The 20020-nt window shown below is 44.7% G+C and overlaps 1 protein-coding gene across 3 annotated transcripts in view; it reads left to right on the top strand.

Annotated features, from left to right (window-relative positions):
• Positions 1-20020, top strand: part of LOC108349045 (uncharacterized) — an 88813-nt gene that overhangs the window by 23357 nt on the left and 45436 nt on the right. For 2 of the 3 annotated variants that reach the window (XM_087609865.1, XM_087609864.1), the window contains exons 3-4: positions 13899-14011; positions 14808-14976. In XM_087609865.1, coding sequence (XP_087465991.1) covers positions 13899-14011; positions 14808-14976 — 282 coding nt within the window. Of the gene's footprint in view, positions 1-13898; positions 14012-14807; positions 14977-16204; positions 16315-17308; positions 18527-20020 lie in introns of those variants that run through there. The other variant, XR_015653552.1, reaches the window with a different exon arrangement.

The raw sequence follows: 20020 nt of genomic DNA, 5'->3' as shown, positions 1-20020 counted from the left end.
TGCTGGACCACCTTGCTGCTCTTTTGAGACTTCGTGCTGCTACTGTCTCAACACCACATCCTTGGGACGATCTTAGACTAGAATCCAGAGAGTCCTCTCCTGTTCCATACTGAAAACTCCGAAACAGAAAATGTGCACCTTCAGAAAACAAAACAAAACAAAGAAACAGAGTCCCTTCAGCTACTGTTAAACCCTGCAGACTAGAGCTCTATAAATATTCGTTGACATGGAACAGTATCTCTGCCAAATCGTTGCAAAATCTAAAATAGAAGTTAGGGAACCGGATATGAATGATTAAAAAAAAAAGGGACAAATGTGTGTGAACTGTTGTTTTGTTGATCTATGGACAACTCTGAGACAAACTAGATTATACCCATTTTATAGCTGAGGAAACTGAGGTTGTCACTTTTGTGTGTGGGTATGCTAGACTCTCACCAGAAGAGTTTCAGAGTTTCACTCTGAAGCCCTTCTTGGCCTGGAACTAGACCAGGCTGGTTTCAAACTCAGAGACCAGTCTACCTCTGCCTCCTGAGTGCTAGGATCGTGCCTGGGCATCATGCCTGACCTCCAGATAACTTTTTTTGAAGCAACACGGCTAGTAATTGTCAGAGTACAGTTGCAGCGCCATCCTCGTGAGCCACGAAGGTCCATGGAGAATATCTGAGGATAGGGGCTTGCTTAGAGCTTCAGAGGTTCTGCCCATTATCATCATGGTGGAAATTATGGTGCCGTGAATGCAGTCTCTGATTCAGTAGCCGAGAGCTACATCCTAATCTCTAGGTTGAAAAAGAGACTCTAGGCTTGGCATAGGCTTTTGAAACCTCAAAGCCCACTTCCTCATACATTTCTTCCAACAAGGCCATTTCTCCTAAATCCTTCTAATCCTTTCAGACAGTGTTTCTTCCCTGTGACTAAACATTCAAATACAAGAGTCTATGGGGTTCATTTTTCACATGATTGTAGGTCAGGTGCTCTCCCCTTCCCCTCCTCCTCTCCCTCTCCCTCCCCCTTCCGTTCCCTCTCCCCCTCCCTCCCTCTCTCTCCCTTTTCTTCCCCCCCCCCTCTCTCTCTCACACAGACACACACACACACACACACACACACACGGTCTCTCACTGATTGGCTAGACTGGCTGATTTGAGAGTCCCTGAGACGCTCCTGTCTCTGCTTCTGAAGGTCCCGGCTACAGGTGGACTTCACAAAGTCCAACCTCTCTGCACAGGTTCTGGGCAGCCGACCTCAGGTACTCGTGCTTGTACAGAAAGTGCTTCTCCTACCGAGCCACCTCCACAGTCCCCCACCAAAATACATTTTAAAATAATAGATACTTATTACTTTGTAACAAAAGCAAACATAATTGATTTAATTACATAAAATAAAGTCCAGGTGTATCATGATACGTTATGGTACACTTGATGAGAGCCGCAAGGGACAGGGAAAGTTTGAAGCAAAGAAATGGGGTGAGTGGGGTGGGGAGAGCAAGAGCCAGTCATTGTGGTGTCCTGCCTGTAGTCTCAGCACTTAGGTGGTGGAGGCAGGAGGGTCAGAAGTTCAAGTCCATCCTCAGTTCCATGTTTCTCCACCACACATACTCAAGCTAGGGCAAGAGGCGAGAGGACCAAGAGAAGCATGAACTGTGATATGAACGAAAACCTTGGGCTTTGCTTTGGGGCTGGAACAATAGAAATGTACTGGTCTTGTGATTCTGACGACTTCGATTCCAAGATGTCAGCAGGCCTGGTTTTCTTCTCCAGGAGGTGAGAAGAGTATGTTCTGTTCTTCCCCCACCGACTGCTGAGAGCTTGTGTTCCTTGCTCTGTAGATCTCTGACTTCGTGTCACAAGATATCCTTCTTATGTAGTTAAATCCAAACACCACCTTTTATAAGGACATGAGTCAGACTGAATGGGAGACTGTTACCATCTGACCTCCTTTTAATTAATTATATTTGGGCAACATCTCCTGTTTCCAAGAGGTTACATTCTAAAATGGGGGTCAGAATTTCTACATAGAAATCTCATATAAATAATCTCATTAATTTTGTTTTGTGAACTATGTCCCAAGAATTTTGTTTGGTTCTTTTTTAGACAATTAAAAAAAATTGTAAATTCACTAGACTAATTTCTGGGCCTTGGTTAAACTCATAACTTATATAAAAAAAGGAATTCTAGTGATATTTTAAAATACTTATATAAATTATATAAATATGTAATGTTTATATAAAACTAATAATATTTAAAGGACTCATACAGCCATCCTTTAAATTTTTCCCTTTATTTTATGTGTATGGGTGTTTTGCCCACACATGTCTATGTCCCATGTGTCAGATTCCCTGGGACTGGACTTACAGATGGTTGTCAGAATCAGACCTGGGTCCTCTGGAAGAACAGCACATGCTGTTACTCTAGAGCTTCTAGAACAGCTCTCTTTATCTGATGGCAGAGGTCAATGTGGCCCCAGAAGAAACCGGAGGAGCTGGGCTTGGCTGTTCTTTCATTCACTGTCATTGTTTATTTTTTAATTGTTGTTTTTACCTTTTGTTTGCTTGTTTTGTTGAGACAGGGTTTTTCTGTGTATCTCCGTTGTCCTGGAACTCACTCTGTAGACCAGGTTGGCCCCGAACTCACAGAGATCCACCTGTCTCTCCCTACCAAGTGCTGGGCTTGTCACCACCACTGCTGCTGCCGCTGCCTCTGCCACCTCAGACACTGACTGGCTTACTTATGTGACTTTAAGCTCACGCTTACAGCAGACTTCACGCCCAGAGGTGTCTACGGTGAAACTTTGCGACTATGGCTAGTAATGAGACTAAGAGGACATGCTAATCGAAGGAAAGCAAAATGCAGAACAGTGTCTTCTTAGATTACATATAAATTACTTAGAAGAGCCGTACAGGCTGGGCCATAGTTCTGTGGTAGAGTGTTTGCCTGGCAGGTATGAGGCCCTGGGTTAAATTCTTAATACCACAAAACTAATAAATTACTTACTCGCACATATGCTTGTAAAAACCATATAGGACTTAGTGTCTATGTATCTCTATGTCTCCATCTTTAGTGTTTATTTCTTAAAAATTGAATAATAATCACCACTGGGCATAGTGGCACATACCTTTAATCTCAGCACTTGGGAGGTAGAGGCAGGCAGATCTCCGTGAGCCTGAGGTTAACCTGGTTTATATAGTGAGTGAGACAGGACAGTCGGTGCTAATGGCGAGATGCTGTCTTGACAACGACGATGATGATTCGAGTCCCAGGCACCACACGACAAGTTGGGCCTTCTCAAGTGCCTGTTACTCCAGCCATGACAGATCTGACACCCTTTACTGGCCTCTGTGTGCACACAGGCACATGCGAACACACACATACACATGCACACACAGAGAGACGGGCACGCACACATAAATGAAATAAATCTTTTCTAAAAGTTACCTATGGTCATATATACACAGTACAAAATCTATCCCCTAGATCTTTCTAGGTGTTATCAGTTATATTCATGCTTCTCTTCTCATGAAACCCAAACTTTACACATTTTAAAACAACCCCCCAGCTCCACGTCTCCCACCCCTTGCTGACATTCATTCTGCCTTCTTCTGTTTCTGTGAATGCGACTGCCTGGGTTCTCTCATTAAGTGGAGTTACCCAGCATCTGTCTTTTTGTTCGAGACGTGGTTTACTTAGCTTAACGTCCTCAAGGTTCATTCTATCGGAGAATGTATGCCTCATTCTCTATATTTTTCTTTCTGTATTTGCTACGTTAACATTCGTTGCTTTCCTTTGACATGCACGAGTGTATGCCTGCGTGCGCATGGATATGCACCACCTGCGTGCCTAGTGCCGGCAGATGCCAGACGATGGTGTCCGGTTCCCGGGAGCCGGAGTTACTGAGGACTGAGAGCTGACATGTGGTGCTGGAAGTCAGGTTCTCTGCAAGTGTTCTCGGGTGCTAGGTCATCTCTCTAGACCCCATCTGCTATATTTTTATCAACATATTCATTCAATTAAACAGTATTAGGTTTCTTCTACCTCTTGGCTGTTGCAAATAGTTCTGTTAATGAGCATGCGCAATCCTGCTTCCCACCCATCGAGGTGAGTCCCCAGAAGGTGAACTGCTGAATCACAGGGTAGTTTTTGTATGGTTTCGACCTTTGGAAGTGCCACTGAACTCTTCCAGGGCCTCTCAATCATGCTATTATGTTCAGTTAGAAAAATGGAAGGCAAGAAGGTGGCTGATATCCAGTACGTAAATCTCACACACCCCAAGGAAGTAGTAACCTTGCTGTGGGTGTAATCAAGGGGCTTAACGAACTTAAGGAAAGCAAATGCAAGGAGCGGGCCTCAGGCGGCTTTCCTGAACAGATTACTGACTACGCTACCTACGAAGGAACTAAGTATTTTCTACTGGGAAATATTTATCTGTTTAGAGTTGCCAGTTGTGGGGAGTGTCCTCGTTTGAGAGCGGCTGCTGGCTCCAGGAGATCTTGGGAGAATCGCCATGGTGATGGGGAGTGACCCATTTTTAAAGTGTGAGGCCTATTGTGAGTGGAACTTTAAAAGATTCTTCTAGAAGTACTCTGCTTTCATTTTTGTCTTGGGCATCAGATATGAAATAAAACAGCATTGTTATTATATCTGCCCTCCTCCCTAAGAAGCCTCATGTACCAGGGAGGACCCCACACTGCCTTTAGAGTCCACTCTTGCTTGGCTGGCTGCCTTCCTAGCTGTGTGACTGAAGAGGCACTTAACCCCTTCGGGCCCAGAGGCGACTCAGAGTCCCCAAGCCTTCTTCATTTGCAGATGACTTTTCTGTGATTATTTTGGCCACTTTTTGTTTAGTGTTCGTTTTCTCTGAAACTTGGCGATCCAGCAAGCTCACCAAATAGGACCCAGTGGAGAACGGACCAAAAGATGCCAACGGGCAAACACATTAGCAAGGTTATGGGCCCTCGGAGCCTCCTCCACTGCTTAGCTTAGACTTACAAGGAAGGCAAGGCAGTGGGCCAACCCCACTCTTTGTCTGAGCATCTGTCTGTCATTGCCAGATTGATGTCTCTCTCTGTTTAGTTTTACTTCATTTTTTTCTTCCTTTGCCCCTCCCCCCAGTCCCATTTCCACTGGTTCCACTTGTTGATACAAACAATCCGCCTGATTTTATTCTAATGAAAACCCAACGAGTGGGATAATGTTGAATCTCCATTTGACACACAGGCAAACTAGGCTTAGAAACCCAATTACGGACAGAATCCACACGCTGAAGCAGGAAACCCACGATAAGAAAATTTATCCGTGTGGCCTTGGTCACACTGACCGGCAATCCTCAATGTTCAGGGGGTTGAGGCAGGAGGATCGCAAGTTCCATGTTGGCCTGGGAAACTTAGTGAGGCATTGTCTCAAAACAAAAAGTAAGGAGAGGGTTAACAGGCTCAATGGGCAAGAGCACTGGCTGCTCTTCCAGAGGTTCTGAGTTCAATTCCCAGCAACCACTTGGTGGCTCACATCCATCTATAAAGGGATCTGATGTCCTCTTCTGGCATGTAGGTATACATGCAGACAGACCACTCCTGTATTAGCTAGAACTCAATAGTGTGTGTGTGTGTGTGTGTGTGTGTGTGTGTGTGTGTGTGTGTGTGTGTGTGTGGTGTGTAGTTTGCTTAGCATGAGAAGGGTCCTGGGTTTGATCCCTGATATTGCAAAAAGAAAGTTTTTAAAGATACAACCTGTCTGTAAGATCTGATTATCTATAAAGCACCTCCCTTTATTATCCAAAGAAATGTTAACACATCTAGTTCTGAGGCACTTCCCTTCGTCTGTTTATCCTTTGCAGGACTTGAATCAATTTTGAAAAACCGGGATTTTGGGGTTTTCCTGTCCTCTGCTACACTTCTCCTGCCAAACAGAACTGTAATTGTCAGCTTTTGCCTCGACTCGGTGACATCGTTAAGATGATATTAAACAGACAGGGCACCTTTCTGTTCACATTTGTTCTTTCCCTCCCGTTTACCGGCAGAAGGCTGTCAATGGACAGAGCGCGCTCCTGACATCTCATTTCTGCCCTGGATGGACGACTCGTGCAGGGATTCAGAACGCAATAGTGTGGGCCTGGGTTAAGGAAAATCCATAGGAATCGACAGCTGGCTAACGACTGTTGCTCCTGGTGTCTCAGCACAGCTCTAATGGGAAGGGGGAGACATTGTCCTTAGTGCTGACTGTGTATTTTCTGTGAATACGCTAATGCTAATAATGCGAAGAATGTCAGTTGGGTGGGAAGACGACTCAACTGTGTAATTGCTGTGCAAGCATGAGGCTGTGAGTTCAAATCCCCAGGGCCTACATTAAAAGCCAGGTGTGGTTGTGCACCTATAACCAGAATCTCTGGAGCTTGCTGTCTGCTAGCCTCGGTCTAGATTTAGTGAGAAACTCTATCCCAAGGGAATAGAGTGGAGAATGATAAGACAGGACACCTGATGTGTTCCTGTGGCCTCCATGCAGAAGCTCACACCCCACATACATACATTGACATATGCCCCACACATACACCATACCGAAGCATGTGCATGTACATATAAAAATAATGTTGGTCTGCACTGAGGGCTTATCCACGTGTTAGAGCCTTAATTATTTTATATGTGTTATCTTATTTAATCTCAACAACTTCAGATGCGTAGTATTATGATACTGTTTCTATGTTATCATTGACATTTGGACAGTTTCCATCAATGGATTACAATAATCTATAACTATAGATAATAACTTAATCAAGATTTTTCATTGGCGGTTTACACTGAAGGGGAATTGAGACTGAGACGTTAAGGAACTTACTTGTATATACATAAGCAGCAATGATTCGTTATATGTGATTAATTAATCTTTTGTTATGCTGGGAATTGAACTTGGGGTCTTAGGTATGAAAGGCAACCGTCTACCGCTGAGCTACATTCCTAACTACGGCCTATGCTTTTAACACAACATCATTGTACTCTGAGCCCTCTGAAGAAGGCTCAGTGGGAAAAATGCGTTTGAAGGAGTGTGGAGAGTGAAGGTCCCTCCCAACTCTTGTAATGGTTCAGATCTTAAGCCAAGCAAACAAGGAAAAGAGAACATACTAGGATGGTCCCTATGGGCAAAGCCCAGCATAGGAGATAGGAGTAAAATGGCCTAAAAAGTCATATGATGGTCACACCCTGTCCTTGGCATCTCCTCACGATCTCCCTAATTTTAAGACAGTGATATTGCACAATTTGCATATAACAGCCAGAGATAAATTTCTGTTTAAAACAATTAGTCATATTTTAGATTGGGTCCTTTTGGCAGAGTAAAAGTCTTCTCTCAAGTGAGCAGTTTCTTCTGTTAGTGCAAAGACTCCCTTGCTTGTAATGGATCAAATGCTTTTCCAAAGATAGGGGGGACCCCTAGCCCCACCTGGTCTTGCTCCAAAATCATGCACCCTCACCACAGAGTTCACTCTGAGCTCCGCTGCTCTGTGCCAGTGCAATTTTTATGAAGTGTCTTTTATTTTGTGCTTTGTTACTAAATGAGTCATCGATTCTCAAAAAAAAATTTAAACGCATCCAGAACATTTTTCTTTTCTTTTTGTTATTTGCTTTGAACAGCCACTCAAAAGCCAAAAAGCCAGTGAGAGCTAAGCTCTTACTTAACCTTTCTCTGCTAAGATCCCTGTGGTTCCTTCGAAGGGCCTGAGCTGCTGAAACAGCCAAGGTGCCGACCCACCAGCAAGGCAGTTACCAGTCTTCCTGAAACACTGCCCAGCAATTATTTTTGAAGACATTCTGGGAAGACTTGAGAAGTAATGACAGAGGAACTTTAGGGACAATCCCAGTTCTCTTTGTAATTTATGAGACGCTTTGGGGACCTCTCCATGTGAATTAAGCAAGGAAACCGACTGGAGCCTGCGTAAAACCCTGGTTGGGTCCACTACCCCCTCCCCCCAACCTCCTCTCCCCACCCCCTCCCCTGACATCTAGTTAAACACAGGGTCGGTCACTGACGCCAAACTGTTTCCAGACATCCAGGAGTGGCCAAAGAGACCAAGGGTAAGAGTTGTGAGAATTCATCAGGATTTTCATAGAAGCATTTCAATAGACTAAGAAAAACAAAAACCAAAAAACAAAAAACAAACAACCTGTGTAAGAACAGGAATTAAAAATGGGGTGGAGGTGGGGTGGGCTTGTAGCGCTGGTTGGTTAGAGCGCCCCCATGTGTTTCAACACCTTCACATCAGGAGTCCACCAGCAAAGATCACTTCCTTTTTCTGGATGGCAATCCAATACTATCCGGGAGCCTGCTCCATCTCGTTCACGTTTGATTTTAGAAGCATACACGAAGCTCTTTTATTTAAAAAAATTATCTATCTATCTATCTATCTATCTATCTATCTATCTATCTATCTATCTATCTATCATCTATCTTTATAGTGTATGTATAAGTATGTGTACCCGTGGAGTCGTCAGAATAAACTTGTAGGAGTTGGTTCTCTCGTTCCATCGTATGGGTCCCAGGGACTGAACTTCAGGCTTGGCCACAAATGCCTTCTCTCTCTGAACCATCTCGTCAGCCCAAGTACCATCTTCCTTTGTTGGCTATTAGTTTGAATTCCAGGAGCGATCATATTTTATAAGAAGCTGAAAACATAAACTATTTTCTCATCTTCTAGAGTCTCTTGGTAGGCAGGCTCAATGAATGCCCGCTTACTGAAATTTCAGCGTCTTGCCCAAATTGGAAATAGCTCAAATGCCAGCTACCAATCAATGAATTAATAAACAGATCATTGCCGGCCAAGGGCTCAGGGCCAAAGGGAACAGGACTGACTACATTGGAAGTTTTCCAAGGGCCTGCAAGAGTTCTGTATCTTACCCAATGCCCAGCACCTGACTATGCATAGTACTCAGAACTCATAAAATCAGTATGACAATAAGTAAAACCGCCTTCGGAAACTCACGGAGGGGCTAGAGAGGCAGCTCAGTAGCTACGAGTATTGGCTGCTTTTGCTGAGGACAGGGTTTTGTTCCTACCTGACAGTTGACAACGGTCCATGACTCTAGTTTATTGGACCCAACCCCCTCTTATAGCCCTCCCTGAACACCAGGAGTACATGTGATACAAGACACGCATACAAGCAAAATATTCATACGCATATAATAGAAACAAATCATTTAAAAATTATGGAATTGTATATTTTTAAAAAGTGAGGCTTGCTGTATAAACCAACCTACATCCCCATAAGCTTTGTAAGACATTTTCAAACTCCTGAAGACATAACCCTTCCAGGTTACCTTCTTGGCCTCTTTTTCAACTCCCATCTGAAACAGACACCCGGTGAACTCTGGGAGAGTCTGCAAGATCAGCTCAGTACAAGGCCTCAGGGGAAGGGGGGTAGGAAGGTAGGGGTGGGGGGGGGTGGGGTGGGGGATGGGGAGGTGGGGGTGGGAGGTTGGGGTAGCCAACTGCATTCCAAACAGCCTGCTCTGCCTCTGCCCTTCTGGGACAGGGACACAGAGCCTCTGTGGTATTTGGATGGTGAAAAAGAACAGCATCAAAGTTCCAGGCCAGTACTAGCCCTTCCTCTTGTCAGCATGAGCTCTGCCCTCGAGTTGGGCAATGGGATCTGGACCCTGCAAAGTCATGCTGTCTGTGTGCGAGAGAGTAGCCCTCCTGAGTAGAGCCTGTACTTTGTACAGCTGGCCCAGTTAGGGACTTATGGGCTGATTCTCTGCCCCTGGGCCTGTACCTGAGGATGGATTCTGGCAAACAACTTTAACTCCCACAGCTCTTAACACCATCAGAACTCTCAGTGCTAGTGACCTACAAACAACGATCCAGGCCAGTGGTTCTTAAACCCAAGTCACCTGATGAGTGTATTTCTAAACGTCTTTCCCTGGTGCCCACTTGTTCCTTGGGATTCTAGTGGGAGTGGTCTGGGTACACTCCAGGCATACATGTTAAGAAATGATGACATGGACTAGGAAGGTAACTTAGTGAATTTCTTGTCACGCAAACATAGAGACTGGAGTTCGGATTCCTAGCACCAACGTAAGAAGCCAGCGGTATGTATATATTATCTGGAATGAGCACGTAGTATTGGATAAGCCATTGGTGTGATCTCTGGAAGACTATTTCTCTACTCAGCACTTCTCGGGGGCCTGCAGTTCTTTGCGTAGATGAGTCTTCCAGAGCTGCCCGCATCGCAGTTAGCATGTCTGCTGGTGTTGTTCAGCTCATGTTTAGGTAGTCAGAGCAGGTTGTACATATGTACATATGTAGTTAGGAAAATATAGGGACACACACACACACACACACACACACACACACACACACAGCACTGCCACCAATCAATGAATAAAGACGCTATGAGTTTGAGAGAGCAAAGAGGGTTATATGCGAGGGTTTGGATTGGAGGGAGTAAAGGGAAGGAGAAAATAATGTAATTATAGTCTCAAAAACGGAAGAAATTATTTTTAAAAAGAGATATCATGGAGTGTAGACGTATCACCATTTGGAGGGAGAGGCAGAGGCAGGAGGATCTCTGTGAGTTCGTGGCCAACCTGGTCCACATAGTAAGTTCCAGTGAGCCCCTGTCTGTCTTAAGCAAACAGACACCGAGTACAGCATCAGCCCCTGGAATCCTGGTTTGGGGAGATGGAGCTAGGACTCTGGGGACTTGCTGGCCAGCCATTCCAGCAGAATTAGTGAAGTCCAGTGAGACATCCTGTCTCAGACAATAAGACAGAAAAAATGGTTGAGGAAGACCCCGGCATCAAACTCTGGCCCCCACGAGTGTGTATACAAATCATGAATAGAATAAACAAACTAAGGACAAGAGATTGCCTGTCTATTCACTGGGAGCACCCAATTCACCAAGCGGTTGAGTGACTAAGAGTGGAGCTCGCAGGTTCAAAGCTCACCTCCACCTCTTCTCCTGGAGTCTTAGACAGTTCATGTAACCGCTCCACAGTGCATTTATTCCAGGAAGTAAGATCAAATGAACTAACCCTTATAGAGCTCTTACAGTAAGTGCCCGTGAGCATTAGATAAATGTCATTATCCTTCTGTTCGGATCAATAAAGACTGAAGGGAATATTGCAAACCACGAACTTCAAAGAGCTTTTCATTTAAAGCTCGGATATCTCTAAAGATGTGAAATGGTGATGGGGGAAATGTAACTGCTTTGTGCAACGCCAGCCTCTCTCTACATTCCAAGGAGCTTTGTCCTATTCACATGTGAAGATAAAACTGAAGAAATTATATATAATGGGCTTAACTGTACCCCATTTTGATTGATTAGTGAGCCAATGACAACTCACATATATAAGCCAGATCATCTTTATAAGTTATCCTTACTCTCCGGTGATTCTTAAACAAAACTGCAAACCGGAATCACATGTACAGCCTTTGGAAAGCACACCGCTGGCTTGGTAAGAGATTAGGGAGGCCAGAGGATCTGTTTGAAGTTCCCTTCGTGCTTTGGCTGTACACTGTAGGAAGAGAAGTGGCCCCTTCAGATAAAAGCTACTATCGCTGACCTGTTCCAAAGATGTGTAAAATCAGTTGGGCACAGTGCGTGTTTGTAGTCCCAGCTATTTAGGGGGCTGAGGCAGAAAAGTTAGTGTAGTGCAGTAAGTAGTTTTGAGGCCAGCCTGTGAAACACGGAAACCGTGTCTTCAAAACAAACAACCCTAACCACCACCACCACCACACACAAAACTCTTAAGAATCAGGGACCAATCATGTCAAATAACTTGGCCAAATTCATTTAGCAAATCACTTGCAGAGGAAGGAGTTGGAATTTGACTTGGTACACTTAGAAGAACAAAACAACCCCCCCCAAAAAAAACCCCAAAACAACCAAATTGCACAGAACACAGGCAGATTTCTTGTCACCATTCCTTAAAGGATGCAGTATACTCAATTGATTGTATTGTATTAGCTATGATGGCCGATCCAAAAATGATGTAAAATGAATGGAAGATGTGTGTAGTTCATATGCAAATATTACACAATCATCTGCACAGGGCTTGCGTACCTGTGGACCTTGGAACCGGAGGGCATCCCTTGCCGATAGCCAGGGACAGCTGTGACTACAAGGGTAATAGTCTTTCCATTACAGTTTATAGAGTGCAAATTATTTGTACAGGCCAAGATAAATATTGTGGATTTCTTCCTCCGTATTGTTTATGAAATAATAGTGTGGCTAAATAGCAAGGAGCGTTAGATCGGAACTACTGGTTGGGGATTCTGAACTCCTCTCAGAGTCTACCCGCTATCCTTCGGTCCATGCATCGCTCCTGACTGAGTATTGCTATCAAGTCCTGGGAATTATAGGGGGTTTCTTCCGGAGCCCGGATCAGACCCCTGTGGGGTCATGTATTTGAAGACTTGTCACTCATTCTGAGAGCAAAAGAACCTTTAAGGACCATAGTTTCATCGTGAGTAACATCAAGATAAACTGGCATATGCAACTGGGGAATTGAGGCTCCCATTGGACCACGAATCAATGGCTACTATCCTGTAACACAAAGCACCAAGGCGTGAGTAAGATGAATGTCCGAAGGCCGCTTAGATGCTCTAAGGCATTCAGATCACCTGTGGGTTTGAATCCTAAAATATGTGTAACCTATAAAGTCCCTTAGGACCCATTTTCCTGAGTGTATTATCGGAGAAGAAGACCTGTCGAATTAAAGTCCACCATGGACAGATGGGGTGGGACAGTGCCTAGGGCTCTCGAGATTATTCTGTTGAACCTGAGCCATGGAGTCAAATTAGGACAGTGTCCTGTCACAGTCACAAAGGCCTGGCAGGCTGGAATTCTTGCCCGAGGGCCCTCACACACCACCGGCCTTCTGCTCATGAAGCAGCTGAGTGGCACCACTGGCTGCTTCCCTTTCAGATTCCCTGCTGGTCATGTCCCCAATATCTCACCTTTGCATTCTCCTCTGGGTTCTGCAAAAGTACTGTTTCTCTTCCTTTTGAAAGCTCTCTTCTAATCAGATAGCTCCTGCTGGCACGAGATGGCTGAGGCATCCCTTTCAGCGGATCCAGGCCTATGCTGTATTACCTTGGCAACAAGATTTAGAGGCAGAGCCCTGGCCTTGAGCTTGTCAAAGTCTCCAACCAGGAGGCCTCAGCACATCTCACTCACCAGCACACCAAGTTGTCATGCCAACCATTAGCAATGAAAACCCATCTCTCTCTTCTAGGGTTTTAATTTAATAACTTTCCAAATTGGTTCCTTCTGTAATTCAATTGGCTTGGAAATGTAATATATGGAGTGTATGTGCACACGTGTGCATTTTCAACCAGTTGTTAATGGCCTTGCACTAAATGATGGAACATTGCGAAAGCAATTTGGGTCAAAAGTTCATCAAAAAGTAAAAAAAAAAAAATTTAAATTAAAATCAATAAAATAAGACTCAGCAACAAAATGAGCCTGAAATTTTGGAAATCTGGGCCAACTCGTAACCAAACAAACATTTTAAAGGTGACCTTTGCCCTCAGCTCTATGAGCACGACGTCTGTTGGCACAGCTGTGTCGAGGGCTTGATCCTGGAGTCGCTGGGTTCCTCTGCATATTTAGAAAACCTTTAGCAGTTTTGAATATGCAACCGACTTCAAGTTTTTAAAGGCACTCCTATGTTCAAATTTACATTTCATTTCCTTCATCATCAGAAAGCTGTGTAAGCGATTCACCGTCTTAGAGACTCTCTTGACCTCAGTGACATTCAAACAGGGATTGCATGGGATCCGGGAGCAAGAGGAACCAAGACTTGGAGCTCTCAGATGTACTTGGTATCTGTGTCCTTATGGGTTACTCAAGGGTTTGCTTATGTCGCTTCTTCTATAGCAACTGATTTCAGCTTATATTGTGTCTGACGCTCTGCCCTTCAGAATCCTCGGCCACTGAGACGTGTTTTTAGCAACCAGTATAAGAGGGCTAGTGACGTACAACCAACCGGTCAGCGGCCATCAGAAACACTTGAGTACCTCAGCAACTACTGGAGGCAAGTCGCTATTTTTATTATCTCAGTTTCTCTGAGGAAGAGGCAGCAGGCACTAGGACTGACGGATTAGAGACTGTCTGTAATGATTTCTGTGGTGTGTGTGTGTGTGTGTGTGTGTGTGTGTGTGGTGTGTGTGTGTGTGTGTGTGTGTGTGTGTGTGTGTGTGTGCGCGCGCGCGCATGCGTGTGTCTCTAAGGCAGTCTCCTGGACCCCAGACTGGATTCTAGTTCACTATGTAGGCAAGGATGATGTTGGACTTCTGATCCTCCCGTTCCCACAGGTGTGCATCACCACATCTGGTTTTATACGACACTGGGCATTGAACCCAGGGCTTTGTGCACTCTAGGCAAGCATTTTACCAACTGAGCTATGGTCTCTGCCTCCCCCCACCCCCAGTTCTTTAGTCCTAATAAGCTAAGTTTTCCACGGGAGCGCTTTCAGCAACAGTGGTCTAGTAGATAGTTTATGGCTGTAATGTAATATGTGCTCTGAGGAGAATAAATGGTTACCTAATGACTTACTGTGGTGCCGAGTTCAGTACAGGAAGAGAAGGCCATATCTGTGCTATGATAAGTTAGCCCCGAGGCCCATCAGGGCTGATGGAGATCTACATGGTCACGCCAGGAAGCTCTTGGTAAGCTAGAACTTCCTACCAGTCTCTTTCTGGTGGGCACAGTGGCCCTGGTGACTCTCAGCATCTGTGTTTAATACGTTTTTTTTTTTTTATTAAAAACAAGAACTGCTGTAGCTCCCCAGAAACTGAATTTGTGCACACGGATATTTCTTTTTTCTTCAGAGAGGAGAGTAAAACATTTATTTTCAACATCGCAATCAATCTCCCTCTCGGGGATGAGCCTTGCTGCATGAAAGACAGCGGTGAGATGAGTGGCTTGCCGAACGGGAAATCTTATTTGCTCGGATTCCGTCTAGTCTTGTACAAACAGGCTCTATGTGTGGAGGCAAAGGTAAGCTCTAAAGAGAGGTCGTTTTCAAAACAAGGCCGACTCCGTGGGAACGGCCGCTGCGCGTGAGCAGATCAAGCCAGGAGGGGACACAAATGCACTAGCACGCTCGGCTGTGCAATGCACACTTTGCACGTATCTACTCTGTGTCAGACACTGTGCCACCTTGGAGGAGAAGATTATGCAAAGTCAAACCGCATTACCTTCATTTTTTAAATTGCCGTATTTTTTACTCTTCTGTTGCTGGGATAAAATATCACGAGCAAAAGCAGCTGAAGAAAGAAAAGCTTCATTTTAGCTTATGGCTCCAGAGGGAGAGAATTTTCATGGTGGGGAGGGCATGGCATGGTAGCAGGAGCAGGAAGGAGGGAGGGAGGGGGGAAGAGGGGAGAGAGAGAAAGAGAGAGAGAGAGAGAGAGAGGGAGAGAGAGAGAGAGAGAGAGAGCACAGGAAGCAGGAGGTGGGGTGCGATTATACAGTTCTAAGCCTGACCTCAGTGCTACAATTCCTCCAGCAAGGCTCACATCTTAAAGGTTCCATTACCTTCCCAAAGAGCACCGGTCGGAGGCCAAGTGATCAAATATATAAGCCAATGGGAGAGCATTTATCATTCAAACTGCCACAATTACATCTATCCATCTATCCATCTATCTATCCATCTATCATCTATCTATCTATCATCCATCTATCACCTATCTATCCATCCATCCATCTATCCATCATCTATCTATCTATCCATCCATCCATCCATCTATCCATCTATCATCTATCTATCCATCCATCCATCTATCCATTATCTATCTATCTATCTATCTATTCATCCATCCATCTATCCATCTATTATCTATCTATCCATCCATCTATCTATCCATTATCTATCTATCTATCTATCTATCTATCTATCTATCTATCTATCTATCATCTAGTGTGTGTGCGTGCGTGTGTGTGCATGCGTGTGTGTGTGTGTACTTGTGTGTAGCACTCAGAGGAAGACTTCTGGGAGTTGCTTCTCTCCCTCCACCCTGTGGGACTTGGGGATAGCACTCCAGAGTGGGAGCAAGTGCTTTAACCTGCTAAGGCATTTTTGCTGGGCCAAATCTGACTAAATTAATGCCGTGATAATTCAAGCAGATGGTGACTGGTATCAATTTCATTAGCTGTGAAAGAAGGATTTGTTGTGCCAATTAAGAGACCAACACTTTTTTCTTTCATTTAATTTTTTATTTTTGAGGCCCATGGAGGTCAGAAGAGGGCATAAGATTCCCTGGAACTTGAGTTAAGGATGGTCGTGACTCACCATGTGGACATTGGGAACTGTAAGAGCAGCAGGAGCTCTAATTGGTGAGCCATCTCTCTAGCCCTGTGTGTGTGTGTGTGTGTGTGTGTGTGTGTGTGCATGTGTGTGTGTATGTAAGTGTGTGTGTATGCGTGTGTGTATGTAAGTGTGTGTGTGTATTTAAGTGTGTGTATGTGTGTGTATGTAAGTGTGTGTGTATGTGTGTATATGTGTGTGTGCATGTGTGTGTATGTGTGTGTGCATGTGTGTGTATGTGTGTATGTGTGTGTGCATGTGTGTGTATGTAAGTGTGTGTGTGCATGTGTGTGTATGTAAGTGTGTGTGTGCATGTGTGTATGTGTGTGTATGTGTATGTGTGTGCATGTGTGTGTATGTAAATGTGTGTGTATGTGTGTGTGTGTGCATGTGTGTGTGTAATTTTTTAAAAGCTTCTTGAGAGAATAAATGGTTTTCAGGAACCCTCAAGTGCTTCTGAAAGGTATATGAGGATCTTATCAACAAGAACACTAATGGATTAATGACGCTGTTTGTTGGGTTAACTCAAAAAATTCTTTCATATGAAATGTGATAATTTAGATTGCATCCTGAATAAAATGAGTTTAGTCAATGATAGTACCAAGGTTGACTTTTTGTCATGACAGATAAACCATGTTAGTGTTAACATGTCAACATTTAAAAAAAAGGTCATATGGGGAACTCTGTTACCTTTGTAACTTTTTTTTTTTTTGGTTCTTTTTTTTCGGAGCTGTGGACTGAACCCAGGGCCTTGCGCTTCCTAGGCAATCGCTCTACCACTGAGCTAAATCCCCAACCCCCTTTGTAACTTTCTGTAGATTAAAATCATTCTAAAATGACAATAAAAAAGGCTTATTGAAATAATTCTCACACCTTTCTAAGGTCAAGTTCTCTCAGAACCCCGAGTGACAATTGAAGCTGTTTATTGCCTGAGACTCCTGTTGGCACAATTGCCCTACACGTGTGTCACAATAGGATAGAAAGTAGGCATGGCTATTATCTTCATAACCATTATCTTCGCAGTTCTCACCGTGGCTCCGTGCGACTAAGCGACTCGTCCACAGATGCACTGATGCGAGCTGCCAGAGGCAGACCTGACAGGGACTGTCTCACCTCAGAGCCTGGGCGCTCAGGGCTCCCCCAGTCACTGTCTGCCTTGCCTCTCTGAGCCTTCATTTCTTTTGGTGGGGAGCTTCGCTCGCTCAGATCGACACCCGACTTTCAGCGGAATCGATGAGCCGTGAGAACTGGACTGTTTGCGTGAGCTAGAGAGAGGGCTCAGTGGTTGGGAGCACTGGCTGCTCTTGTAGAGACCTGAGTTGGATTCCCAGCGCTTGTGTCTTAACTCCAGCACCAGAGGATCTGACGTCTTGCCTCCATAGGCTCCTGAACTCATGTGTACATGTCCAACATAATACATAACTCAAACTAAAGATGAACCTTGAAGAGGAAGAGGAGAAAGAGACAGAAGGACAGAGAGAGCTCTCCTTCCGAAGAGAGTGGCGCACTTCAAGCTCTCAGCCACAGGCCATTCTCCTGGGCTCCTGTCCTCTTCACCCATCGTGTGCTAACTGCTCAGCTTGGGTGTTAGGTCTGATGACCAATCTTGCTCAGCACCACCCAGTGGGCTCTCCCCTCAAGAGCTTACTCGTTACGAGTAGCGCACTGCATCATGGGGCAAGCATGGGACATTGGCTCAGAGTCCAGAAAGTCACCTCCATCTGCAGATGGAATTATACGGCAGTTATGGGACTTCTGTATCAGGGCACTTGGGGATTTGAAGACACACTAAGTGATAGTGATAATATTTAGATAATTTCTAATAACCTGAAGAGTGTGGACACACACACACACAATCACACGATCACACAAATACACACATATTGGGTAGCTGCAAACCAGAACCCTGAAAGGGATTTAATTTTTTCCAGTCTATGAAATCTGAATAATACATGTCTCCACATCCTCGCCAGCATCTGCTGTCACCTGAGTGTTTGATCTTAGCCATTCTGACTGATGTGAGGTGGAATCTCAGGGTTGTTTTAATTTGCACTTCTCTGATGACTAAGGATGTTGAACATGTCTTTAGGTGCTTCTCAGCCATTAAGCATTCCTCAGCTGAGAATTCTTTGTTTAGCTCTGTACCCCATTTTTAATAGGGTTATTTGGCTCTCTAGAGTCTTTGTATATATTGGATATTAGCCCTCTATCAGGTGTAGGATTGATAAAGATCTTTTCCCACTCTGTTGGTTGCCATTTTGTCCTAATGACAGTGTCCTTTGCCTTACAGAAGCTTTGCAGTGTTATGAGATGCCATTTGTTGATTCTGGCATTTTCTTAATTAGTGATTGAAGTGAGAGAACCCAGTCCACTGTGGGTGGTGCTATCCCAGCCAGGCGATCCTGGTTTCTATAAGAAAGCAGGCTGACCAAGCTGAGGGGAGCAAACCAGTAAGCAGCATCCCTCCATGACGTCTGCTTCAGCTCCTGTGTCCGAGTTTTCTGCCCTGTTTGAGCTCCCATCCTGATTTCCTTCAGTGATGAACAGTGACATAGAAGTGTAAGCCAAATAAACCCTTTCCTCTCCAATGTGCTGTTTGGTCATGGCGTTTCATCACAGCAGTAGAAACCCTAACTGGGACAGTGACACTATCTCAAAAAAAAAAAAAAGAAAAAAAAAGAAAGAAAGAAAGAAAGAAAAGAAAAAAAAAGTTAAAAGAAGAGGAGGAGTTAGAGAGGTTCCTCACTGAGTAGTGGCACTTACTGGAGCTGAGCGCTGTGGCACTGGGGAGGTAGGAGGATCTCTGTAAGTCCAAGAGCAGTCCAGTCTGTCTACATAGTGACAAAATAGCCATGGCTGTAGAGTAAGCCCTGTCTTGGAAAAAAAAAAGAACTTGCTGCTCTTCTAAGATATGGGTTTAGTTTCCAGCATCTTCATCAGATGGTTCACAACCAGCTGTAACCCCATAAGGACAACAATGCCAACCAACCAGAGCTCCCAGGGACTAAACCACTACCCAAAGAGTACACATGAGCAGACCCAGGGCTCCAGCTGCATGTGTAGCCGAGGATGGCCTTGTTGGGCACCAATGGGAGGAGAAATCCTTGGTCCTGCCAATGCTGGACCCCCAGTGTAGGGGAATGTCTGGGGAGGGAGGTGAGAAGGGGTGTGGTCAGGGAGGGGATACATCCTTACAGAAGAAGGGGAGCGGGATGGGCTAGGGGGCTTATGTCTGGGAAACTGGGAAAGGGAATATCATTTGAAATGTAAATAAAAAATATGCAATTAAAAAGAAAGAAAGAAAGAAAATGCCAGTTGAGGTTTTTGCCTTTTAGATAACTCTAGCTTTTGTCAGATTGACATAAAACTGGCCATTACAGTCCTGCAAAGGTTAGGATGGCCTCGAACTTTTTTCTTGTAGCCAAATACAGTCTTGGACTTATAATCCTCCTGCCCCTACCTCCAAAATATTGTGATTACGGGCACATGCCGCCATGCTTGGTTTATGTCATGCTGGAGAGTCAAATGAAGAAACCAGGACTGATAAGCACACAGGCCTTCATGAAAGAAATGATGTCTGGGCACCTGGAAGGTCAAGGTAAAACACCCGGTGATCTCGTGCTGTTCTATTAGGAGCCAGCCTCCACCTGAATGCCCCCCAAATCTGGAGAATTGTTTAGACCTAATCCTGGGCTTTGCCTCTCACTGAACAGAACTCATCCCTATTTAAAAAAA

This window comes from Rattus norvegicus, chromosome 1 (genome assembly GCF_021556685.1).
Source record: "Rattus norvegicus strain SHRSP/BbbUtx chromosome 1, alternate assembly SHRSP_T2T, whole genome shotgun sequence".
NCBI lineage: Eukaryota > Metazoa > Chordata > Mammalia > Rodentia > Muridae > Rattus > Rattus norvegicus.
The sequence above is the reverse complement of the archived record's forward strand: the minus strand, read 5'-3'. Positions and strand labels throughout refer to the sequence as shown.